Source organism: Gymnogyps californianus, chromosome 2 (genome assembly GCF_018139145.2).
Source record: "Gymnogyps californianus isolate 813 chromosome 2, ASM1813914v2, whole genome shotgun sequence".
NCBI lineage: Eukaryota > Metazoa > Chordata > Aves > Accipitriformes > Cathartidae > Gymnogyps > Gymnogyps californianus.
The window spans coordinates 58,457,999-58,483,006 of record NC_059472.1 but is presented as its reverse complement, the minus strand read 5'-3'; the positions used below and the strand labels follow the sequence as shown (position 1 = coordinate 58,483,006).

General features: G+C 42.1%; 1 protein-coding gene across 2 annotated transcripts; it reads left to right on the top strand.

Annotated features, from left to right (window-relative positions):
• The first annotated feature begins 688 nt into the window (after nt 1-688).
• Nucleotides 689-19,528, top strand: FAM210A (family with sequence similarity 210 member A). 2 transcript variants are annotated; one of them, XM_050891286.1, is made up of 5 exons: nt 689-743; nt 12,177-12,300; nt 13,563-14,035; nt 16,196-16,307; nt 17,608-19,528. In XM_050891286.1, the coding sequence occupies exons 3-5, from the start codon at nt 13,587-13,589 to the stop codon at nt 17,905-17,907; spliced, it is 861 nt and encodes a 286-aa protein (XP_050747243.1). In that variant the 5' UTR covers nt 689-743; nt 12,177-12,300; nt 13,563-13,586; the 3' UTR covers nt 17,908-19,528. The 2 variants fall into 2 exon arrangements, with proteins under 2 accessions (XP_050747243.1, XP_050747244.1); XM_050891287.1 differs by having other exon boundaries at nt 705-743; nt 12,180-12,300.
• Nucleotides 19,529-25,008: the final 5,480 nt, after the last annotated feature.

Sequence of the window (25,008 nt, the reverse complement as noted above, 5' to 3'; positions counted from 1 at the left end):
CGAGGGCCCCAGGAGCCCGCCGAGGCCCGGCCCACCACGGCAACGGGCAAAGCGCGCGCCGCCGCGACGCCACCCAGGAGTCCCGGCGCGGCCGCAGCCGATTGGCGACGGCCGGTGGCGCAGCGCAGCCTCCCGCCCGCACCGCCCCCCCCTCGGCCCCGCCCACCCCGGCGGCCCGCGAGGCCGAGGGCCCGTGGCCCGCCTCCCGCGCGCGGCGGGGCGCGCCCCGCGCCGCCCACCTCGCCCGCGCCGCCCACCTCGCGCGCCCCGCGCCGCCCGCCCGGCCCCGCGCCCCGCGTCCCCGCCGCCGGGCCGCCCGGGAGGGCGCGCGGCACTCACCCAGCCCAGCGCTCCGCCATCCTGTTTGCGGAAGTGACGTCCCCGCAGCGCGGCAGCAGGAATGGCGGCGTCACGTCCGGGGGTGGGGGAGGGGGGGAAATGCGGCGCTGCGCACGCGTAAAACGTGACGGAGCGCCACGCCCGGGCTCGGCCCTCTGAAGGAGAGGACTACGAGCCCCAGAAGGCCGTGCGAGGGGTGGGGTGCGCGCCTGCGCAGTCGGCCCCGCCGGGCCTCAAGGTGATGGTGGGGACGGGCGTTGCTGCACGTTGCCCTGCCGCGCGCGCGGGGCGGGTAGGGGGAGGTGACGGGAGCCGTGCGCGCGGCAGCGGCCGTTGGTCAACCGCCGCCCGGTGCGTCTCCATGGCTCGGGACCCGTGAGGAGGAGCGGTGGCTTAGCCACAAGGTACCCGCTTGGTGTGGGTGGCCGAGGGGGAGGGGCTGCCGCCCGGGAGCGGGCGAAGGAGGGTGCGGGCGCCTCCCGGAGCCCCCCTCGGCGGGCGGTGGGAGCGAGCGAGCGGGGCCGCTGTCGCGCGAGGAGCGGCGGCGGCGGGTGGGGAGCGGCAGGACCTGCGGGCGTCGGGCAGGCTCCCCCGCCGCGCGCGGGTGCCCCACTCCCGTTTTTGCTGTCGCGGTCCCAGGGGATTGGGCTGACTGACCTGCGGCCGCTGGTGGCCGGGGCGGACGGTGCGCTCAGAGCCGCCGGGGCGGAATGCCCGCTCAGAGCCCCGTGCCTTCCTCCTGGCTGCTTTCTCTTTTGCAAACTCCGGGGCCGTTTTGTCTGGCGTGAAAAATGTCGGCCGCCAGTCTCTGACAGTTGTACGGGTAAAGGGCCGTAGTTAGGTTATGCTCCTTAGGGTGTTTCTCTCCCGAGACAACTGATTCTGTGCGTGTCTGGACTTTTTAGACTACTTAAAGTGGCTGTACAAATATTTTCTTGTCTAATAAATATTTTACATGGGGTTTGGTGACTCGCTTGTGGCACGTGACAAATACAAGCAAAGGGCTGGCTTCCCTCAGTAGGAGAATCTCAAAACTGAGAAATCTGATTTTTGCTTCTCTTACCTGTTCACTGGTAAAATTATGTTTTCTTACTCATCTTGAGCTTTCAGCACTTTCTTCTCTTACGTTTTGTATGGACTAGCTTTAGAGGTCCCTGAATCCATAGGAGGCAGTGGCTGGCTGAATGAGACACAACCCTGTTGGCAAAGTTGCAGAGTTATGGTTCTCGTTAGTAATCTCCTTCTGGTAATTAACTATGGGAGTTATCCAGGGAGTCAGACTGAGAAGTCATAAGAATTTTTAAGGCTGTTAAGTCAGGTGTGGGTTTATGTCAGGTATTACAAACTACATGTTCAGCCTCATTTATGTCCATTTCTTAAATGCCTTCTACAAGCTGGCCCGAAAGAGAAAACATTAATTTGGACAGTAGTATGTGAAGTGTCCTAGAATTTCTTACCAAAACTAATTCTTAAACTGAAAGTGTTCCTCAATTTACCTAAACCCGAAGATGTTATTACTGTTACAAGTATAAACGTAAAATGATTTGCCAAAGTTTTGCTACTTAAGGGAGAGATAGGGAACAGGTTCCTCATTTGGAATGTGTCTTGCCGCCTGTGCCTCAGGCTTTTATGATTTGCAGCTGCTTCTGTGTGGGAAATGCATGCACAGAGGATAATGTGTCCCCACCGTCCGTCTCCTCCTATGGAGTTGACAGCAGATGTTTATCTCCTTTTCTGTTCAAGGGTTGTTTGAGGTAAAAGGGGTATGACTGGCCTCTGTGGCAGCATTATTGAATTGCACTCACTGCTTGAGAAGCGCTTCCATCAGGGAGGGGAAAAAAAAATATCATTTGATGATTTGGGTAGGTGGATATCAGGTGGCTTGCACAGGGCAAAAACTGAGTAGGCAAATTCAGACTGTTAAAGAGCATGTAAGGAATGTAAGAAGTTAAAGATTTGTCTAGCATGACTGTCTACAGATCTTCTTCACAGTCTATAGCAGCTGATAAGAAAAGGTTTGATCTGGTTTTGGTTTTTAAAAGGATCTGTGTAATTTTCCTGCTGTAGATGATCTTTTCTCCAGATGAACTGACCTAACTGTGTGTATGCTTATAGGCATCACTAAGAAACTGAAGTCTGTTTTTGCAAGACAGGGAGTTCTTGCTGTCCCCTTATCTCAGATAACAACCCTCAGTTTGCATCTTGACACATTTCTGGATTTGTAGGGAGTTCTGACTGGTCTTGAAGATAAGGCCACAACAAATTCAATGACAAAAGCAGATAGAGCACGGGTTTTTAAAATGTAAAACTGCTAGTTGAATCCATAACATTCCTTGTAATCAGTTAGTTTTGCAGATTGGGAAGAAGATCCGACATAGTTCTTGTTGGGGTTGATACACTGGGAACCCAGATAGTTGAAGCTGAACTTATTTTGAAAATTAGATGCTGAAGCAAATTCAACATCAGTCAGCAATATTTCAGTATTAAGAATGGAATAAAACCACTAGAAGAACTGAGGCCTGGGCCCAAAACATGATTGAAGTCTTCCTGGACAGTAAGGTATCGTCACAATAGATCATAAGGATTTTACCCTGATATTGTGATAGGTAACTACCTAGTTCCATCACTTTAGATCAAGGATCAACCTCAGGGTCAGGGATTCTTAATGACTATAAAGTACCTCTAGTAGATTCTTTGACTTGAGACAAATAGATTGTGCAGTATGGCAATAGCAACAAAAAAAAAGAATGCTGCTCAAGTTACAGGGCTTATTCTTAATTTTCAAGTCTTCAATCATGATACCTCTAAAACCCACAGATTATTCTTCATATCCCTGTCATTATAATAAAATTACAGTAAGAGTAGAAAGTTATTATTCAGTTAAAAAATCCTTATGATCTATTGTGATGATACCTTCCTAAAGTCAGTTGGTCTTGAAGGTACCAGTACAGGTGTGTTAAGTCCAACATACTTTGTTCATATTAAGTCAAGAATGTATCACTTCAGACTGTCAGGAAAATTATGGTTTAACCAGGTGTTAGTAGGCCAGATTGGTGTGCCTAGTTATGTCAGACCCCTTAACTTTTGTCCATCTTAGTAAGCAAGCAGTTAAGGACAGAAGTCATTTCTCCTTTAAGGCACTGGGATTATACAATAAGGCTTTACCCTGGTTGGTGTCTAGACTTCTGCAGCGCAAATGGTAATGATCTGTGTTCTCATGAACTTTGTGTTTCCTCTAAACAGCTCCAATCCTTTCTACCCCGGTGCCTTCCATCACTCAGTTCTCCCCATATCATCTTCAAACTAGCTACCCATTGTATGATTCAACAAAAAATGAAAATCTTTTGTTGTTTCCAGACATGACACTGCTCTTTCTAAACAAAGATATCTGAATGGTAAAACTAGGTCTTACTCTGTGCACATCAGAAAATGAAAGTGCCACTTAGCTGGGCTGTAAATTTTAATTCCGTGGATTTGCTATTTGATCTTGTCCAAAACCTGACCTTGACCATGTGTAACAGTTCTTATATAAACAAAACAAGAAGTTGCGTGGCTGTGATCATGGCTTTGTAGAGTGTTGTAGCAGATGATCCCCTGCAGCTCTCTAGAACTTGTGTAGTCTGTCCTTGCAGAGTGGGATGAGGGAAGGGAATGGCGGTTAATACAGTCAGGTGCTCATGAACAAATTGTAAAACACAGCAGTAGTTTTTTCAAATGGATGAATTTTGTTGGTTCTAAATAAAAATACCTGAGTGGCTTTACAGCAGTCCTATAAGTCTCTTCCAAAAGTAGCTGGTGGAAGAGTTGAGTAGAACGTGAGGGCACTTATCTTTTAACTGTAATGGTAGTGCTTAGCCCCAATGTGTGCCAGTCAGTTAACTATTTGCTCTTAATATTTTGTGGATTTAAAAGCTGATTTTGCTGGTGTTAAAATGAGATGGCATCTGTGGTGGGTTGACCCTGGCTGGATGGTGTCATCTTGTTGTTTGTATGGCTGGCTACATTAGCAATCATGTCCTCTATGCAAAAGATGCTGTGTAAGGCATGAAATTGAATAGTGGGCAAGAAAGAGTATCCACTCAGGTATCAAGACCTTAATAAAAATAATACTTCTTTCATAAGAACAGTTCACGTTCACTTGTAGAGAGGTGGGGAATAGTATTTACTAAAAATTAGATGAAGAGTGTGGTTTTGAGCATGTGTGTGTTCTGTAAATGTTATGATCAGCATCTTCACACATAATTTTTCAAGATATTCTGATTGATACTACACATATTTCCCCATATGGACAAGTTTGAATTCACAACAGAGAATTCACTTTGAATATTTAGAAAAGATTTATACTGGAAGTGAATGTCTGCCAACAGTAATTCTGCTGAAAGATGAACGATCTGTATTTTTTTCTGGGAAAAATGACAGCTTTTCAGTGTTTGGAAATGTGAAATAAATGTGGTGAGAGGATAAAAGAAAAAAATCTTGAACCTAATGCTTCCACTGTGAATTCTCTTCTTATTGAAGCTGGGGTTTTTTTTTTCAGTTTGGGGCTGGTTTACATTTATTCCTACTTTGTTTCTAATTATAAGGCTTCAGAGTTTTTCCTTGAGCATGTTTTTTTAAAGTCTTAGAAGCACTTTGGGTGAATTTGATGGGTAAAAGACTCGTTACTTGGTGGGGGTTGTTGGTTTAAGTGTTTAGTAAAATTGTTACATAATGTAATTTGCATTTTAAATATTATTACAGCCAATACTGTTGATTACAGTTGGGTTATGGAGGGAAGAGACACAGAACAATGAGACAAGACCTGCGAAGACCCAAGGTGGCAAAAGTGGCGTTTATCAAGGCTAGAAAAGAAACAGTTTTGGTAGTAACAATGCAAGATGAGGCAGAAGGCTGTACAAAGTTGATGCTAAGATCCAAGTTTAAGTCTATTCCTAATAAATGCCTTTTATAATTAGTCAAGAGAAAGTATTTGAATACCTCAGCTCTTATTCTATGGTCTGGTCAAAAAGGCTGAACTTTACTTGGGTTAGCACCATTTGTTTTAGTGAAAGTCACAGTATCTGCAGTGTGTCTCCAGTTGTTTCATTAGACCTTTCAGGAATAAATATTTGATTGTAGCTCCAAGAGCCGTTTAAATTAAATATTATAATCTAAATTTTATATGTCAGCAAAGTCCTGAGTGACCAGAAAGAGTATGAAATAAAAAAATGAGCTTGACTACTAGAATCCAGATTATGAATAGCAGGAAGTCTTGAGCAAGCTGGAGTTCAGTTTTCTCTGCAACCTTTTGACTGTTATTGATGTGTCTGTTAGGGAAGAGATGTGCACAGCAGCTCTGAACTCTGAAGAGAGGTAGCAGAATGTCATAAAAGAAATACCTGAACCCTGAACATAGAACTAATAGTCATTTCTAATGCCTTCCAGCGTGTGTTAAAATGTAGAGTCAGAACTCTTGAGATGCTCAGTGAAAGTTGAAAGAGGTGAGGAATCTGCCAAATAAAGTTCAATGAACTATCAAGAGGGGAGATCCTAAGAGATTCTCAAACAATGTTTTGGTGAATTGTAGAAAACTGATCTGTGTGTGTATTTGTTTGTTTTAGCATCTAACCCCTCACCAGTTCAGTTGTGGGTTTTTTTCTGAGGGAGTTCAAAGCCATATGCAGGAAGCTGCTGACATGATGCTTGCTTATGTGAATTACCTTTTGTAGCCCCTTTTAGTTATTTAGTAGAAACTTCCCACTGCTTTGTAAACCGCACCCCCCCACACACCTCCATGTTAACAGCCCTCTGATTGAAAACGCTCTGAGAGAAAAACACGAGTGTTTTGAGGGGGTGAACTAATGATACACTGGGAGATACAAGGATGAAAGAGGCTATTAGGGGTTGCTTGGGAAAGTTATTACCTAAGAGTGGAATAGAAAGGAGGGGGAATTAGATCTTATTTTGGTCATTAACTTAAAGTGAAAGGTAACATGCAGAAGGGCAAAATAATAAGCAGATGAGTACAGTCCCTGCTTTGAACTAACAAAGGGCTTTTTAAACCTTTTTAGCATAGATGTATATGCCTATTTTTAAGCTTAGTTAATATCTAAAAGCATAACTTCTCTAACTTGCTTATTGCAGACCTGTCTGTAGAGTGACAAATGGACAAAAAATCAATTCAGCTAGGACTTTAAAAGGCAAGTTTTTTCCCCTTCCCTTGACATGCGCCTGTTATTTTGGGGGGCTCTGGAACCAACATAGAAGATGATCCAGCAAATATACACTTCTTGGAGGGAGTCGTGGAGAGTAGAGACCTTCTGTAGTATTAGTATGAGGTGTACTTATGTAAAAATTCAGTAGAGGGCAGAATGAAACTCCTGAACGAAGGCACCCAGCCTAGCTGTTCAGCACTGCAAAGCAGGAAATTGGAGTTAATAACTGGTGCTATTCCATCTTTTAAAAACATAGTTCTGAAGAGCAGAAAGCACTACAAATGATTATGATACTTTCTTTTAGAAGAATTAAAGAGAGAACATTCACACTTTTATATAATGCTTAGCTGCGTGCAAGCTTAAGATCTAATGCCTTCCAACATAGAGGAAAATGGGGATACCACTGTCATATTGACTGGATGCAGATCAGCTGTTAAGCCTCCAGTTTAGCATTCCAGATCTATAACTCAACACATAGGCATTCCATTAGGTTCTCCTGCTTTATTTGCCTTCTGAATCCAATGTTCAGACTTTATAAATGTCTACAAGAACTTGTATTCTTCCTAAAGCTACTTTTTGTTGTGCTTTCTAATACTCAAGTATCAGAAGATTGTAGTAGTGAAGATTGCTCTGTGTGTAAGGACCCTATGAGAGTTTATTCTACTTTCTTGACTTCACTAAGTTTGTTCTAGCAAGAACAAGAGAGTTTAGATAAAATACGGGTAAGAAAGTTGTTGGCTTGTCTCCACTTATATCAGTATTGAACTGTAATAATATGATCAATTTAAAAATTATAGCATTTACTAACTGAAGATATTATAGAGATTAGACATGATGGAGGTGGGATGGGGCTAATGTTTTAGGGTAATTTGTCTACAAGAGTTTACTCTTTCTTTTTTTTTTAACGTGATGATTTTTTACCAAGATTTTAATAAATTTCACCATGACTTATTTTGCATTACTCCCTTTAACCTAAAATGTGGTGTTATATTTTTTAGACAGCCCTAAATGGTAGACAAGATCAGACAGCTAGTGATGCCCAAACTTCAAATTATAACCAAGTTTCTTAGTTTAGAATGAATAACAGATTTTATCAGGGACACTGCAAAAGCAGTAAAGGTCAAAATACAAATTCTAAATGCTCATTCATACACACTAGAAGTACTAATACAAAGAATAAGAAGTCCCTATACATTGCCATGTTCCCATCCATGGATAGTGACTGCATGCTGTGTTGAACCATTGCAGTTACTAAGAGGTTTATAGTTATATTTTACATTGAGTTTGGGGAAAAACAATGATGCTTTGCATGTATTGCACTATTATTACAATGATTTTCAAATGTGTTCCCAGCTTTTTAGGCAACCTAGATATGTTTTCTGTTCAGTTGCGGTTTTCTTATTTTGGTTTATTACCTTGGCAAGATGCTTTTTTAAAAAAATATACTGTCAATAAGTTCTTGAAAAGAACAATTTAAATCTGAAAATAGGTTTTGATTTTTTAAATTATATTTAGTAAAAATTTAAGCAATAAGGTGGGGTTTTTTATTAAACTGAGCTGTTTGGATGAGATCTCTGTACATTTGCTTTTTATGCAATCTGAAAAGTGAGTTGAAAAGGATTTCTGAAAACTTAGTTTGTGTCCTTTCAAAATTCTTCTGTATATACAACACACAACCCTCAAAGTTTGCTTGATTTTACATTAAAAATGATAAGAATGTAAATTAATTTTCTGGTTTCATAGAAGGGTGCCTTGGGAGTGGAAAAAGCTCATGGATTTTCACTGGGAACTCTCCTGTGGTATAATTAATGTTCTTTTTTTAAACAGTAACAGAACAAGTAAAAATGCTTTAAATTCATCCATATTTACATATTGTGTCCAGAGTGTTTCTGGTAGAACTGAGAAAATAAACCAGTATAGTCTACATATACTATACCTGCAATTCCCTCAGATGCTTTCTGACCTCTTTTACAAAAGAATTTACACTAAAGTTTTTGCCATGTTATATCCACCCCCATTCTTGTATTTTAATTTCTCTAGTAGCTAAAAAAAAAGTTAATTGTAACAGGGTAACTGTTTTTATACAAATTATCCTGATAAAAGTTTCATCTGACAGCACCTCTGGCATGATTTCTCTTTCCAATAGCAGATATCCACAGCAGCCTTTGCTGTACCTATATTGGCCTGGCTTGTTACTTCTGTGTTTTCCAATGATCCCGTTTCTTTTTTGTATCAAATGTTAGCACACATCCAAAACCATGAGTTTGTGGTAGTCACATAGACCAAATCTGTAACATTAAAAGATCCTGAACTTTTGTTGCCCTCAGGAACAAAAGCAAGTCTAATCTCTTCTTCCTAGTAATCACTGGAAGGCAAAGATTTAGCAGAGCAAATGCAAAAGATAGGGTACTCCTGCAGTACATCAGGTTTATGCCAAAGCTGATCTAAATTATAGCAGAAGTACAAAAGTTTGCTAAACAAAATCTCTCACACTGTAGTGAGAAGCTGATCTATACTTTTCCTCAAGAGGCCACTAGAGCACTCCCTTTCTGTCAGAGGGCTTGTTAATAGCTTGCCATGAGACAGACGTGCCTTCAGGAACTAAATGGATGTCCAAGAATCCCAACCAGGAGTATGTCCTGAACAGCCAAGATCTCTTCAGCTCAGTTTACAGCCAGCTGGAGATACTACTAGTTAGCCAGAATATGACAGCGCTGAAGAGGAGACCATATCCCAGAAGTGTTTGTATATCGTTTCATAGTTTGTCCTACTAGCATCTATTCAGTCACCGACCACATAGGATTCTTACCACAGAGAACAGCTGTATTTGTCCTTAGACATCTCCTTTTTTTTTTTTTTTTCCTTGTGGCATTTTTAAGAGAAAGCTAATGTAGAAATCTAAGATGTTTTAAAACACCTTCTTTCCCCCCCAGCAAAATTCTCATGCCACAGACCAGCTGCTTTTCCACCTTGGTATCTGAAGCTTCTAGCTTCTGTCCTTTTCTGTGCCTTTGCAGCATCATGCAACAGCATGAAAAAAATGAAATAGACTAAAATGAAGAAACAACTTGAAAAGTCACTAGGTGCAATTGTGGATAGTATTTAGGTTACTGTCCTGACTTTGTTAGAATCTGAGTGGTTTTAACAAGCTAAAGTTCAGCAATTGTACAGCTTATGTAGCTCCAGTAATTTCTTTAAGAAAAGTGTTACACTTGGAGAATAAAATTGTGTCTCAAATCCGTAGGCTGACACACTTTCTCCCGCTGCCTGTTGAGTGCACAGGGTACTAGGAACTTCCTCTCACTAATTGCATCTTAAATGACAGATTTCTCTGTATTCATCTTGTGGTTTAGAGGGATGAAACAACTACAGTTTTGTATTTCTTTGGACCTCCAGCCACATTTCTTGCGCACTTTGAGTTGTCTGTCCTGTTTTAAGATTTGTTTGCAATGTTGAGCCAAGTAATTAAAATATTACAGTTGAGCAGCTGCACCCATCACCCCTTTAACACTATTCATTTCTTTAAAATCAATTTACAAAGTGTATGCTATATTAATCTGTTATTTTATTCATTTGCCTTTCCTACATCCTGCTGTAACCATTATAATACTTCCCTCGTTTAGTCTTGTAGTGCTGCTGGATATTAGCGTAATCCTCAACTTACTGACACTTCAAAAGTCTCTCCTTTGTTCATTTAGACAAGTAAAATAAAGCACATACCTATGAAGCACAGTAGGATCATTAGGAAAATTCCAACGTTGTTTTGAAAAACCTGTTTTCTTTTATTGTCTCAAATATAAGCACTATCATATCTAAGCCTTTTCATATATATCAAGCATCTAGCAAAAAGCTTTTTTAAAGTGGAGAAGCAAAAAGTAAGCTGTTTCACAGAATATTGGCTAGAACCATGGTATCATCTGTGCTTACAAGGTTCAGGACCTTTTCAGGATCTACCCTAGACAGTTAGAGAACCTTCCCTTTGACCAGCCAGGTCTTGCATCATGGAGAAAAACCCTTTAGTTAATGAGCTCCGGGTCCATCTGAGGATATAGGAACAAAAAAAGTAGCGTGGCAAGTCTTGTCAGTGGCCCTCGTAGTTTCCCTTCTTCAAAGCCATTGGTGACTTTCTATTTTTAAGTCTTATACGGTCCACCTAACTCTGTGAGCAGAGGCCTTGCAACTCATTTACTAATCACAACTATGTTAGCTACTGACTGATGAGTGTTGAACACATAGTAGTGACCCATTGCTTCTTCACATCAAGGAGAATTCTCACCCCCTGGAAGCCATTTCATACCCCAATGTTCTGCAGCCATTGCAATGAATCAGAGATGTGGTACAGTGTTACTTTTGTGCTGTCAGTAGGTGCTGGACAGCGAAACCGAGAAACGGTGTTCTGAGAAATGCTACTATATATACACTATATAGAATGGGAAAATTCAGAAATACTTGTTCAGTTTCTTCTTGCTTCTGTATGGAAGAATGATCTCCTTCCAAGGCTGTTGAAATGCTGAGTCCTGTTAATAACATTAATGAACCAAAATCAGAGTGCTGAGTGTGGTTTCCACCATGCTGTATGGTGGCAATTTTCAAAGCTTGTTTGGAACAGGTATTTTTCAATAGGGTACCATCCACTGAAAATAGACAGCAGAAGTCTCACTCAAGAGCTCCCAAATTCCCATAGGTGGAGAGGTATCCTTTGCCGAGTCTGCTGGCTGGATATTGTGAAAATCTGCTTAGGGCAGATGCTCAGTGTTGTGTACTATTGGTGAGAGAGGAAAACAGTCCTCTGTGGGGAGTGTTATCCCTCAGGAAAAGAGTGTAAGTGGCAATAGCAAGCAATGTAGTTGTCTTCTTCCAGTTTGTTGTTATAATTTCTGTAAATCAGTAAGGTAGTTGGTATATGACAGAGTGCTATCTTAACACTTGAGTTTTGCTGAGTGTTTTCACTACTTTTTGTTTTGAGAAGCAATTGCATTTGGATCTAAGAAGTCAGCAAGAATCTCTGCTTCTTGTAAAACCAGAGATACCACAAGCAGTTGCTACTTCCAGTGAATTCTTACAGAAGACTGACTCGTTGAGAGGCAGTACCTGTAACTGATTTACTGCTCTATAAGCAGCAGTACTTCTTGGCTCCCACTGAGTTCATAACTCAAAAGGAGTGAGTAACTGCTTGCTTACATAGAGACAAGAGTTCTCTTTTCCCCTGTTGATGCAATAGCTCCTGTTAGTATGAGTTCAACAAAAGTTGGGGTCTGTGCTTCACATGCAAGGTAGAGGTTCCCAGGGACTTTGAAACCATTCCTCCAATCTTTTTCCCACATCAAACATTGTAATTCTAGTAATTGCGATTAATTCAAGCACAACAATAACATAAAAATACCTATAAAACATGTAGGCAGGAATGTTCCAATAGATGCATTTGGGTTATGAAACTTTTCTCTCTTGGAAGGAAACAGTAATTCACAGCTGAGGAACTTCTAAGTTACCCAATAAAAATCACCCATTAGCATGTCAGTATCCAAAGGGGAATTTATACCAATAAATTCTTCAGTAAGCAAGGTTTCAGGCTGACCAAAAATCTTCATAATACTAGTTTGCTGTTCTTGCTATTTCTCTAAGTGTGCCTTTTTTCTACTTTAGCAGAGTCATCAATATGTTCAAGACATATATTTGAAAGGTGGCGAACTAGTGGAAGAGTTGCAACTTTTTGAAGATACAAACCTTATCATACTTTTCTTGTTGCATATCTGGAAAGTATTAAAGGGTATGTATGGCTTCATTTTTTTTTTAAACTTCTGCCTATGTTATGAAGTATTGATCATTTTCAGCAGCCTAGACAAATTCACTATCAAAACACCTGATTGAAATATATCTAAGGCTATAGGTGATGGGGAAGCAGACAGGAAGACGACAGTGGAGTTTCAATTAAACTTGAATGATTTCTAGTTTGGATCAAGAATTGTTATGATGATTAAAAACATAAAGGCGTCAGAAAGATCCGAAAGTTGTAATATAACTGACTCAACTGGCATTTATTACAAAAATCAATGAGTGGCCCTTTTTTTGGAGGGCAGGAAAATTAGTTCTGTAACTTGCAGTCATTGCATAAAGGAAAGGAGAGGCTATTTCATTCACTAGTTCAAAGCATGCATTTTTGGGGGAAAAAAATGACTTCTTGATGTCTATACATGCCAAACAAAAGTCCTCTCTTCTTTTGTGGGGAATCTCTCAATGGTTCTTGTGAACTTTCAGGAGTAACTGTTAAGTATTCAAAATCATAAAGTTAACTGGGTTATCCACAGTTTTAAAATATTCTTTGCATTGTAATATTTCAGAAATTGCAGTTCAATTTTGCTCCTGTTAATACATGACATTCAACAGTACCATCCCCCTTCCTAACAGATGTATACTGGCAGGCTGTTATGGTTAGGTTTGTTACTATGAAGGTTACTGATTATTGATTGATTATTAATAATAATTATTATTGTTGATTTTTTTGTGCTGTATGAACTTTTACTCTTAGTTCAAAATAGTGTAGAACATGAAAAATTATACCAAAACTAAGAATGTATTGACACCAAAAATTAATTTTAATTGCACTTCAGTGAGTTCATACTACATTTATGTAGGCTTGAAGTATCACTCAAACTATCAGTTGCTACTAGAAGTGAAGTTGCAAGGGTAACTTTTCAATAACTGTGCCAAATTATGCAGATAAAAGCAGTAGATAGCACTAAACATCTACAAATGTTTTTAGAGAGCAGAATGAGCAGTTTAGCTGTGAGGAGCAGAGTGTGTTAAGTGAAGGGGCCATTTTAGTTCAGAATGCTGAAGAAGTGAGATCTTAATTCTTGCTTAATTCTAGAAGGTAACAATTTCTGCAAAGCAAGATAAGGAAAACCTTTTAAAGTAGAAGAATAGAAAGCAATTTAAAATTTGAGAATTTCAGGTGGCATTGGAGCAAGTAGAAACCAGATTATTGAAATGCAATTTGTTTACTCTTTTCTTCTTGTTTCCTCTATATAGAAACCTCAGCCACACTTCATCAAAATGCAACGGAGTCTATCACATACTGCATCTCAGCTGGCACATGGGACATGTTTGGTTTTTCCTCGCAGTAGTATCTTTCAGTGCTTAAAAGGACAATCGGTGTTGTCTAATGTTGGATGCAAAGTGATTTTGGCACTGGACCCTCCTAAACGGTGTCTTCATGCAGGTGCAGCACGCTTTGCGTCAAAGAAAAGTGCTTTTTCATCACAGCCAGCAGACACTTCTCACAAAGTACCAGAAGAGAGAAATCCTTTGACTTCAGCCACTGATACACCCAAGCAGAGCCCTGTAGAGTCAGATTCTTCAGATCCTGATCCGTTACAAGACAAGTCAATTAGTCTCGTTCAGAGATTCAAAAAAACTTTTAAACAGTATGGAAAAGTTATGATTCCAGTGCATCTTCTGACTTCCACTGTATGGTTTGGATCCTTTTACTATGCAGCCATGAAGTAAGTTGGTATTTTGTTGCAGTGCCCAATACTGCTGTTGAACTGAGACTGACTTTCACAGATTCAAGGACACATAAATTATTATTACATGTTAAAAAGTGCCTCTGTATGTAATAGGGGAATGAGGATACATTTTTAACAGAAGCATAAGACTAATATCGAAAGTATATAGGATTCATGAGAGTGTCACGTATGTACTATTATTATGCAGTTATTGCTGTGTACCAGATATGTTGCTAACATTTGAAGGAATGCTCATCTCCCCAAAATATGCATGGATGTAAACAGCACTGAAATTACTAGTAACCTCTCACAAGGTGAAGATAGGAATTTGGAATCCTGATTACAAATTGCTAGGTGAGGTCTTTATAGATCTGTTCTTTTTTTGCCGAGGGGTATTTCACCACTTCCTCCCCCCTTCATCCCCAATCCTCCCTCGTCATTGGACTTTTATGTCGTTCCCCTCACTCTGAGCTCCTTGCAAGCCGTGTATATCTTTTCCTTTTTTATTTGTTTCCTGTCTTTCCTGCCTTCTGCTGAAAAAAATTACTACTGTAGGCCAGACTTTTTAATTGGAAATTAAATATTTGTGTTGCTAAAAAAAAGATAAATTAAGGATTCTAATTTTAGTTCCGTTCAGCTATAGCATGTGCCAGATACTGTTCTGGAAAATGGCATTTATTAGAAAAAAACTACTATATCAGCTATGAGCTGCTAGTTCAAATGAAAGAGTTTTTATCTATCTGAAAATGGTTTTATAAATATAAGTAAATGTTTATCTCTGGATCGCTAGTCTTGTATATTTAATGATAGAAAGCATGAAACAACAACAGTTCATGGCAGCAAGGATGGGGCCTTGACATCAGAATGCCTTACCACACAAGTGTTTGTTTTAGTTACTCTAACCAGCTGGCATAATTGCCCTTTCTAGGAGCTATAGATCCAAATGTCATTCTAAATTTAGCTCATGTCAGAGGAATAAAGGTCTTGAGCTATAAAAATATTTTGCTTAGGATGAATTCAGGTTGATGCTTACATCCAGACGTTTCAGATTGAGTGAAGATTACTTTTCTTGAAACACTTAAGTTAGCTGCTAAAATAGGTATTTGATGGATGAAAACAACTGAAATATTTAACTAGAAACTAATCATAACAAAGCTTCAGTTTGTCATGCCACAGGAGCAGCACCCTCTCGAAGTGGAATAATAACTTTCAGAATGACTGCTCATGATACAAGACTAAACAATGGTGGTTTATGAAATAACACAGTGAATGCTGTCGTTCAGATCTTACTAGGTCTCCATTTTCTGCTCTGGGGATAGGCCTTCAGATTGTAGGTTCTAGTAGTAAACTGCTAGTAAATTACTGCCTGTTATTGTTCCTGATGCTAAAGGGATCACATGCACAGAAGAATGCTTAAAATACTAGGTAGAAATGGATAATGATACTAATAATACAACATTGCTAAATATTGGAAAGTTCAGGTCTTCTATAACTGCACATAGCTTTCTACTGTAATGTAAAGACGGGCTGTCTTTTTTTCTTTGGTGCTGATGTTAGCTTCCCTGGTTTTCAAATAGAAATTGTGATAGGAGCTCCCTCCACCCATCTTGCCACCTTATATTGACAAGGTAGAACAACTGAGCACAAAACCACTGAAGTCTTGTCCATAACATGCTGCTTCCTTTTCTTTTGCCACATTCCATTTGTTTGATATATTTAGAAGTGAATGGAGGACACTGAAGTATGGGTTCTGTGCTTCTGGGCATGCTGCAGATTAGTCTGAAATTTTAAAAAGAAAAACAAGTAATTTTAGGCAAAACAACATGAAGTTGAACCTGCACAGCTGGAGCCTGAGTAGCTGTCTTACCACCATTATATCTACTTACCTCCAAACATAATAAACTGGGGCACAGGTAAGTTAGTAGCTACTCAGCCCAACAGGGATAATATAAATGGGTCACCTCTTGGGATGCTGAAAAGACCATTAATTTGCCTATATGTACAGAAATATAAATCCTGTAAGTATATTGCTTAGATGAAAAAATACTTTGCTATCAGATTACAAAGTTTGTATAATAAAGAATGGAAATAGTACTGTAAATCACTGTTCGGGTTTCAAATTCCAATTCAGGTTGCCAATTTTTTTCTCTTTTATAGAGGAGTGAATGTTGTTCCATTCCTAGAGTTCATTGGCTTACCAGACAGCATAATAAACATCCTGAAAAATTCCCAGAGTGGAAATGCACTGACTGCATATGCATTGTATAAAGTAAGTATAATTATATTTTATAAATATGCTCAAAATCTTGCCTGGTGAACTAAACAGGGTTTATTTGTTTACAGCAGAAAGAATTAATGCTGTTTTCTCTCTTTCATAGTTAAACATACTTGAGCGTTCATTTTTGTAGTAAAAATAGTCATATGCAAGTTGATACGGGCTCTGTGTTCCTTTAGGGAGTCTATCTGTATTTCTAAAATAACTTCTTTGTTTGCTGCAGAAATATTGTCTGCCCTCAGAGATTTAACTACAATTAAGTTATTCCTCTGTATCTCTGACATATTTAACAGGGATAAAGAGGTAAAGTCTAAACACCTCATGATTTCCAGATAAAAGTACAGTTATTTTTATCCTAAAGGATTTGCTAGTTTGTCTTCCTACCTTAGTTCTTCATCATTGTCAAGTACTTTCATTGTCCATTTGCATCAATTACTTACATTCAGGTTTGGGTCTCTCTTTATTGCTTTATATGTGCATGATCCGTGTTTGGGAAACTTGAAACGTGTCAGACCATGCAAAATCAAAGTACTATATTCACTTCGAATGCCACTCATCTGTTTTGTTTTCAAATGTGATGTGCTTCTTATCTGTTATTTCAAGGGGTTATTTTCCCAAACAAAATGTGAAAGCACTGCTCTTGCCAATTATTCCTGTGCCTAAAAGAGACCAATAAATAAATGTGGTTAAATAGAAAGATTTCATTATAACTTGGAGATCTGGCAGTGTTGGAAGAAACTTTCAAGATGTGGAAGCACTAGAATAGGTTGCAAAGGGAAGATTGTGCAGGCTTTATCTTTGAAGTTCTGAAAGAACAAGGTAGTATATCTGGAATAACAAACCTGGTTTGTTGTGTTGTGGATTAGCTGACCTCTTAAGGTCTCTTTTTAGCTCTAGTTTTCTATGTGTGGGTCCTAGTTTTGGACTGAAAGATGCCTATACTCTTGTGAATTTTAGAATTTAAAGCATATCTTGTTGTCAGTATTTCCTCTTTGCTTATATGATTCGGTGTTCACACTGTCTGTTCTGAATTGCATTCTGAGATGCCTAATGCTCGTCCCACAAGCTGCACAGGGAGGTGGTTTTTTCCTGTGCTGGTTTTGTCAAAAGGATACTTTAAGTAAAAGGCATGCATTTCTGGGGGATGCACTGTAAACTGGCTTATTTCCTTATAAATGGAAGATCTTTTTAGTATCTGACACTGGCCACAATAAATTCTCAATATTAAAAATACCTTTTGCTCGATACTATTGTCTTGTTTTATTGATATGGTGTGTTCTTTGGTTTCTTTAAGATTGCAACTCCTGCCAGATACACTGTGACTTTGGGAGGAACATCCATCACTGTTAAATATCTGCGTAAGAATGGCTATATGTCCACACCACCACCAGTAAAGGAATATCTACAAGATAGGATGGAGGAAACAAAGGATAAAATTACGGAGAAGATGGAGGAAACAAAGGATAAAATTACGGAGAAGATGGAGGAAACAAAGGATAAAATTACGGAGAAGATGGAGGAAACAAAGGATAAAATTACGGAGAAGATACAAGAAACCAAAGATAAAGTTTCATTTAAAAAAATAAAGGACTAGGAGAGATGCTTAATTTTTGGATATATCAAACTTAGCACTTTAACCCTTTGTGAGGCAGGATATACGAAGTGCACTTCTGAGCTTTTTTTCTTTTTTTTAATTTCTTTTTTTTTTTTTCCCCTTGTCTGGAGACTCCAGTTGCTCTGTGGATGTAAAAATTCTGTATATTCACCAAGGTTAAAGTTCCCTGGGGAGACTAGTTGTGACAAAATTTCAATTTACAGAAGGAAAAATAACTCTCAAATTAGAAGTTCATGTGTCCATTGGTAATAGTGTTAACAGTTAATCTTCCCTCTTCTTTCTTTTTTTTTTTTGTTTTCCCCCCCCTCAAAATGAAGATGGTTTCTTCCAAAAGCCAGTACTTTATTCTTCTTCCATCGTAGTGCACAGCCATTATTCCATTAGACTGAATCTTCCATTAAATGAGAATGAAGATTTCTCTACTGGGAAAGGCAACATATTTTGGTTTTCAGAGTATGTGGACCCAGGCCTCTTCAGTCATGATCATCTCTCAACTTGGAGACAGACCGTTGTCACTGATACTGCACATGAAGGAATCGATGGATTAGTTACTCAGTTGGAATGAATTATAATGGCTACATTGACTTCAGCTGAGCTCTGATAGTTTACAGGTTGAGACTATGAATCTTTCTTGGACTGTATCTTTTCAGAAATCTCAACTGAAAGCTATAGGAAGATGAGTTTATCACAGTAGCCATACTATCAAGTATACCTTGTTTCCTAAAGTTGATTTACAGTAGAAAGTTATTAAATGAAATTAATCAATAATTGTATATTAAAAACTAGGATTTTTTTATTATGTTAAAGTTTACAAAACTGTTCTATTTCATTTTTGGAACAAAAAAATTCTGAAAGAGAAGTTTACTCAAGAAATTGGTATACTAAGGGGCTTTTTAAATACATGCAGAGTTAGAGGTAAACCCAAAAGTTCCTATTCAGCAATCTCTCAGACTTCAGTAGAACAATTTAACTAAAATAAGCATAATTTCTGAGACGGTGATCACAGTCTACCAGTCTTTTCTTTCCCCTAGATTTTCTTAGGTGAAGCAAATAGTTATTGATAGCTGAAGGCTGAAATGCAGTCTCAGAGATGTCATAAAGGACTAAAGCTGAAACTGTTCTATTTGACTGGGCAGGCAAACTTCTCTCATGTTTTTATTCAAATTTAGGCTAAATTGTAGTGTTTTTTTCCCATTTCTGTTACAGCCCTCACTTTGTAGCAACTCTGCATGTGTATCTTGTTTGACACAGGTGTTTTTTTGCAGGGGGATATGGGGAAGGAACAGAGTTGGACCCTGAGCATTGTAACTGACTAGGGTAAAAGAATATAGCTGATACTTTATCAGCTCTGCCCCACTCTCTTATGTTTTCAGTCAAGTCACTGAGGGCCTCTCCATGTTTAAGTGGGTTGAACTTCATTGACTTAATTGTGCAGGATTGATTACATACTTCTCTGCCTCTGTCCACGTGTCAAATAGTAACTGCAATCTAATGCCTACCTCACAGGGATGTTGTGAGGATTAATCATTGTATATTCAGTCCCCTGAAGATGTAAAGTGCCATGTTTCTGATAAATATTATTAAAAAATAATTCTGTGAACTCTTATGCTGCTGAGATGAGCACTACTGTAGGATTGGAGTTAATAGATGCTTTTCTTTTTTTCTGTTTTAGTTGTACTTTTCCTTACTGTCCCCATGCACACATTGTTCTGATGTTGGCATTTGTGCCGGTTTTCCATTTTTGCAGGCAGCGTTGCCTGTGTCCTGCAGCACCCTGCAAAACCCGTCCCAGTAATACTGCACAGTCATCCTCTCAGTCTGGGGCCAGATGTGGGAACCTCTCGGTGCAGTTCACAGGATCCATCTCTTCTTTGCATGTGGCAGGGGTTGCACAGGGGCACCTTGGTGTCCTAGGATGGGTTTGTAGCCCCCAGGCATGTTAGAACTTGTTCGTTACACAGACACACCCTTTTGGTACCCCCATCCTCTTGCTGTTCCCCGTGTCCAGCTGGCCTGTGACTACTCCAGCACTTACATGATCCATCACTACCACGGCCAAGTACAAAAGATCTCCTCTCTTAACTATGTGCAGTAGGCTGTCCTATGTGACCATTTCTGCAGCTGCAGGAACAGCTCATAGTGACTGTTGGCAAGTGCCTTATCTATGTATTTGTTTGGTCAATTTTGCAGCGTGAACAGCCTCGAGGAGTTTCTGGGACAGCCGCATCCTCCACCCAGCGTGTCTATTAACAAAGCACACAATTATGTGGCTCAATCTACACCAAGCAGGAGGGGAAATCTTCAAGACTTTGAAAATCCGACCTGGAGAGCTTTTGTGACAATTAGTCAAATGCTTGGGTGTGCTGGTGACCTTGTCTCAAGTTGGCCTCAGCTGGAGTCAATATCTTGCCTCATAAGTGCAGAGGCTGGCTGGGGAGGTCCTGGGCCACCCAGGGAATGAATGATGTTAGTCCACTGGGCACCCAGCATGTACCCAGCTACACTGCAATTTTAACTATAGGATAAAGTTGACTTTCATCCTTGTGTCTCACTTACTTACAACTTAATTTCCATAGCTCTTGCCACACTACCAGGGTGCGGTTCTCGTTACTGATGGGTCCCTGTGGCTGGCGGCCAGCGTCTGTCCCGCTTTGGGGAGGCAGTGCACCCAGACTGTGCTCACAGGCTGGGCATTTCCATCAAGCAAGGGGGTGCCTGGGGACAACACAGGGTCTCCTCTTACTGGTGCCCAAGCCAGCACAGTTGGCACACTCCCATGTGACAGCGGTGTTCTTCAAGGTGGAGCAACATCAATGGGTGCCTTTGGCAGCACAGAAGGAACAGAGTAGTGGGTGCCATGGCCTGGGAAAACAAACAGTTCGGCCACAGCACCTAAAGCTGGCGTTGAGGTGGCCAGCAAGTGACCTGAGCAAGGGAGCGCCCAGCAGAGCTCCCTGAGCTCCCTCTCCCCAGCGGTGTGCCAGGAGTCTTTGGTGAGATGAAAAGCCCAGGCAGAAGCCCAGGAGCACTTTCCATTGCCTGCAGGACCACCCAGTCAGTGCTAGCAGGAGCTGCCACCTTCCCCTGGCAGCTCAGCGTCCTCATGGGAAAGGGCTGTCCCCTTACCTGTCCTTTAGGCCCTAGAGCAGGGTGAGTCCCTCCACCTCTTTGCAAAACCTTCAGAAATCTGGTGAGACGAGGACTAAGGCATCTCCCACCACACAGCCAGCAGAGAAATTGCTGCTTTGGTGACTTACTTACTTACCCCACTTCTGCCTGCTCCCTGCCTCACACATAACACCACTGCAGAGCATCACATTGTCTGCCTCTGGTATAGGTACACACATGAAGGCACTGAGTGCCTGCCAGAGCAGAAGCTGGAAATGAAGTTGCAGCCCAAGCAGAAGCTGAAGTAGCGCGCAAGTAGGACCTGGAGCCAAAGTTACAGCCTGACATGGGGCTAGAGCCGGAGTTGCATCCCAGGATAGAGCCAGAGCCAAAGTAGCAACCTGAAAAGGAGCTGAAGCAGGAGTAGTGGCCCAAGATGGGACTGAAGATGCAGCCCCTGTGTAAGGGCCCAAGCCAAGTGGCTGCTCAAGCAGGAGTTCAAGCCTAAAAGTCATGGCCAGAGATGATGCCAGAGCTGAAGTAGCAGCCTGAGCAAGAGCTAGAGGCAAAGTCTGGCTGGAGCTAGATTAAGAGCCTGAGATGGGGCTGGAGGCAAAATAATGCCCAAATGAGGACCAGAGCCAAAGATACGACCCAGCCAGGGGCAGGAGCCAAAGTTTCGGCCCAAGCACTGTTCAGAGCTGAAGTCACAGCTGAAGATGGGGCTGGAACCCAAACAGCAACCTGAGGTGGGGCCAGAGCCAAAACTGCTGCCCAAGATGGGGCAGGAGCTGAAGTCTCATCCCAATAGCTTGACAAAGTCAAGGCTTGATTTGGTGCCAGTGCCGAAGCTGCAGCCCGAGCATGGGCCAGAGCTAAAGTTGCTTCCTGATATTGGGCAGGACCTAAAGTCACAGCCCAAGATAGCACTGGAGCAGAAGTCAAGGACCAAGCAGGAGGCAGAGTAGTCATGAGAGCCCAAGCAGAGGCTGGAGCTGAAGTTAACAGCCCAATATCAGGCTGGAGATGATGTTGCAGACATAGATGTGGCCAGAGCTGAAGTCACAGCCCAATACAGCGATGGAGCCTAAGTAGTGACCCAATATCAGGCCAGAGCCAAAGTCTTAACCCAAGATGGGGCTGAAACCAAAGCCATGGCCAGAGATGGGGCCAGAGCCTATGTCACTGCCCAAATAGCAGCCAGAGCTGCAGTAGCCGCCTGAGCATGGACCAGAGCCAAATTTGAGCTGGAGGCAAGTAGCAGCCCAAGATAGGGCAGGAGCTGAAGTCACAGCCCAATATTGGGCCAGAGCCAAAATCACAACCAGAGATGCCGTTGGAGATGACGCTGCAGACTGATATGGGGCTGGAGCCAAAGTCACAAGCTGCTATTAAGCCCTAGCCAAAGTCGCAGACCGAGCAGGCACAGGAGCTGAAGTAGTGACCCAGTATTAGGCCAGACCTGAGTCAGAGGCCCGAGATGGGATCGCAACCTTAAATTGGAATAGAGCTGAAGTAACTTCTAGAGATGGGGCCAGAGCTGAAGCCATGGCCCAAGATTTCAGCCAGAGGCAAAGTAACAGCCCAAGATGTGGCAAGGGATGAATTAACAACCCAAATAGGGGTCGCAGCCAAAGCCTGAGATTGGGCCAGAGCCAAAGATGCAGCACAAATGGCACCACCACTGATGTTGCAGCTCATGATAGGGTTGGAGTTGAAATCACAGCCTGATATGGGGCTGGAGCTGAAGTAGCAGCCAAAATATGGGCCAGAGCCACAATAGCTTCCCAAGCAGGGCCAGAGCCAAAGTTGTGATCTGATATCAAGCCGATGGCAAAGTAGCTGCCTGAGATGGCACCAGAGCCAAAGTCACAGGCTGAGCAGGGGCCAATATCAGGCCAGAGATTAAGTCACAGCCCAATATGGGGCCAGAACCAAAATTGCAATCAGCTATCAGGCTGGAGCCAAAGTCACGGCCCAAGATGGGGATGGAGCCAAGTTTGTGGCCTGAGCCATGACTGGAGCCGAAGCTGCAGATGAAGATGTGGCTGAGACAAAGTCACAACCTGAGATGGGACCAGAGCCAAAGCCATGGGCCAAACAGGGGCCGAGTCACAGTAGCCTCCTGAGGAGGGGCCAGAGCCAAAGTCTGGCCAGAGCCAAAGTAGCCACCTGAGCAATGGCCGGAGCCAAAGCTGTGGCCAAAGATGGGGCTGGAGCCAAGTTTCAGTCCAAGATGCGGCCAAGCAAAAATCTTGACCCAATATTGGGCCAGAGCCCCAGTAGCAGCCCAAGGTGGGCCAGAGCTGAAATTGCTGCTCAAGATGGGGCAGGAGCTAAAGTCTCACTCCAATATCTTGAGAAAGCTGAAGTCGTAGCTCAATTTGGCACCAGTGCTGAAGTCACAGCCCAAGCAGGGGCCAGAGCCAAATATCTGCCCAATATCAGGCAGGAGCCAAAGTTACAGACCAAGACAGGGCAGAGCAGAAGTCGAGGACCAAGCAGGAGCCGAAGTAGACATGAGAGCCTGAGCTGGATCTGAAGTCATGGCCCAATATCAGACCGGGGACAAATTTGTGACCCAAGATGGGGCCGGAATCAAAGTTGTGGCTCAAGATGGGACCTGGAGCTGAAGTCATTGCCAGAGATGGGGCTGGAGCCATGGTAGTGGCCCAAGATGGCTCCAGATCTTTACTCACAGCCTGAACAGAGGTCAGAGCTGAAATCACAGCCTGAGATGGGGCCAGAGCCAAAATCGCAGCCCAGCCAGGAGCGAGAGCTGAAGTCACAGCGTAATATCAGCCTGGAGCTGAAGTTGTGGCCCGAGATAGGGCCAGAGCAGGGGCCGGAGCTGAACTCACAGATTGATACGCAGCCAGAGCCAAAGTTGTGACCAACATTGGGCCAGAGCCCAAGTATCGGACCGAAATAGGCAGGAGCAGAAGTTGCAGACCAAGATGGAGCCAAGTTGAAATTGCAGCCCAACATTGGGCCGGAGCTGAATTTACAACCTGAGCAGGACCCGGAGTCAAGATCATGGCCCAAGATGGGGCCAGAACCAAAGTCATAGCCTGACACGGGGCCAATGCCAAAGTCATGGCCTGGCATCAGTCTGGAGCTGAAGTCTCAGTCCAAGATGAGGCCAGAGCTGAAATCATGGCCTGAGCAATGGCTGGAGCCAAAGAAATAGCTGAAAATGGGGCCAGTCAAAATAATGGCCTGAACAAGGACCAGAGCCAGTCACGGTTGAAGTTAGTGCCAGAGCTGAAGGTGCAGCCCAAATAGGGGCTGGAGCCAAAGCTGTGACCCGGTAACAGGCCAGAGCCAAAATAGTGGCCCAAGATGGGGCTGGAGCCAAAGTCAAAACACGATTGTGTCCCCTTCAGGGTGTCAGCTTAGAGCACTGCGCTGCATTCATCCTTGTTCATCACTTACTGTCAGCAACAATAATAATTAGAGAATCGTAATTATCCCCTGGCAATTTTCCAGCTATTTTGATGAAGATGATCTTCTTAAATAGAAAGAATACGTCTTGATTTCATAAGCCCTCAGGGCAACATGTAGCATTAAGTTTGGGCTTGAGTTTGATGAATTGATTGGACAATCACAGAGAAGGGAACACAGGGGAGGATACACAGGCTTGTTTAAGAATGAAAAAAATAAAAAAACCCCCAGACCTAATACAACAGGGGAAGAGTTCCATAAAGAGAGACAATTAAAGAAAGATTTCTAGCTGCTTCTGTGTCTGACCAAGTCTCCAGAAGGAGACTAAACTGCAACCAGAGGAGACCCTACCTCAGTTAAATTCTCCAGCACTGTTTTTAAAAAGTTTTTCTTTTTAAGTTTTTCTTTTTTTTAAAGGTCCTGCTTAAAAAAAAAAAAAAAAGTAGTCTACAAATCTGTTACTTTTTCTGTGCAGAATTGGTATAACCGAAAGCTGCTCAGTGCTTTGCAGGCACCAGACAGGAGACA

Bases quoted from the DNA above. Each gene is read 5' to 3' on its own strand.
- FAM210A (XM_050891286.1), top strand. From the start codon at position 13,587: ATGCAACGGAGTCTATCACATACTGCATCTCAGCTGGCACATGGGACA. The intron at 14,036-16,195 runs GTAAGTTGGTAT...TCTCTTTTATAG, and splicing joins TTTTACTATGCAGCCATGAA to AGGAGTGAATGTTGTTCCAT. The intron at 16,308-17,607 runs GTAAGTATAATT...GGTTTCTTTAAG, and splicing joins CTGCATATGCATTGTATAAA to ATTGCAACTCCTGCCAGATA.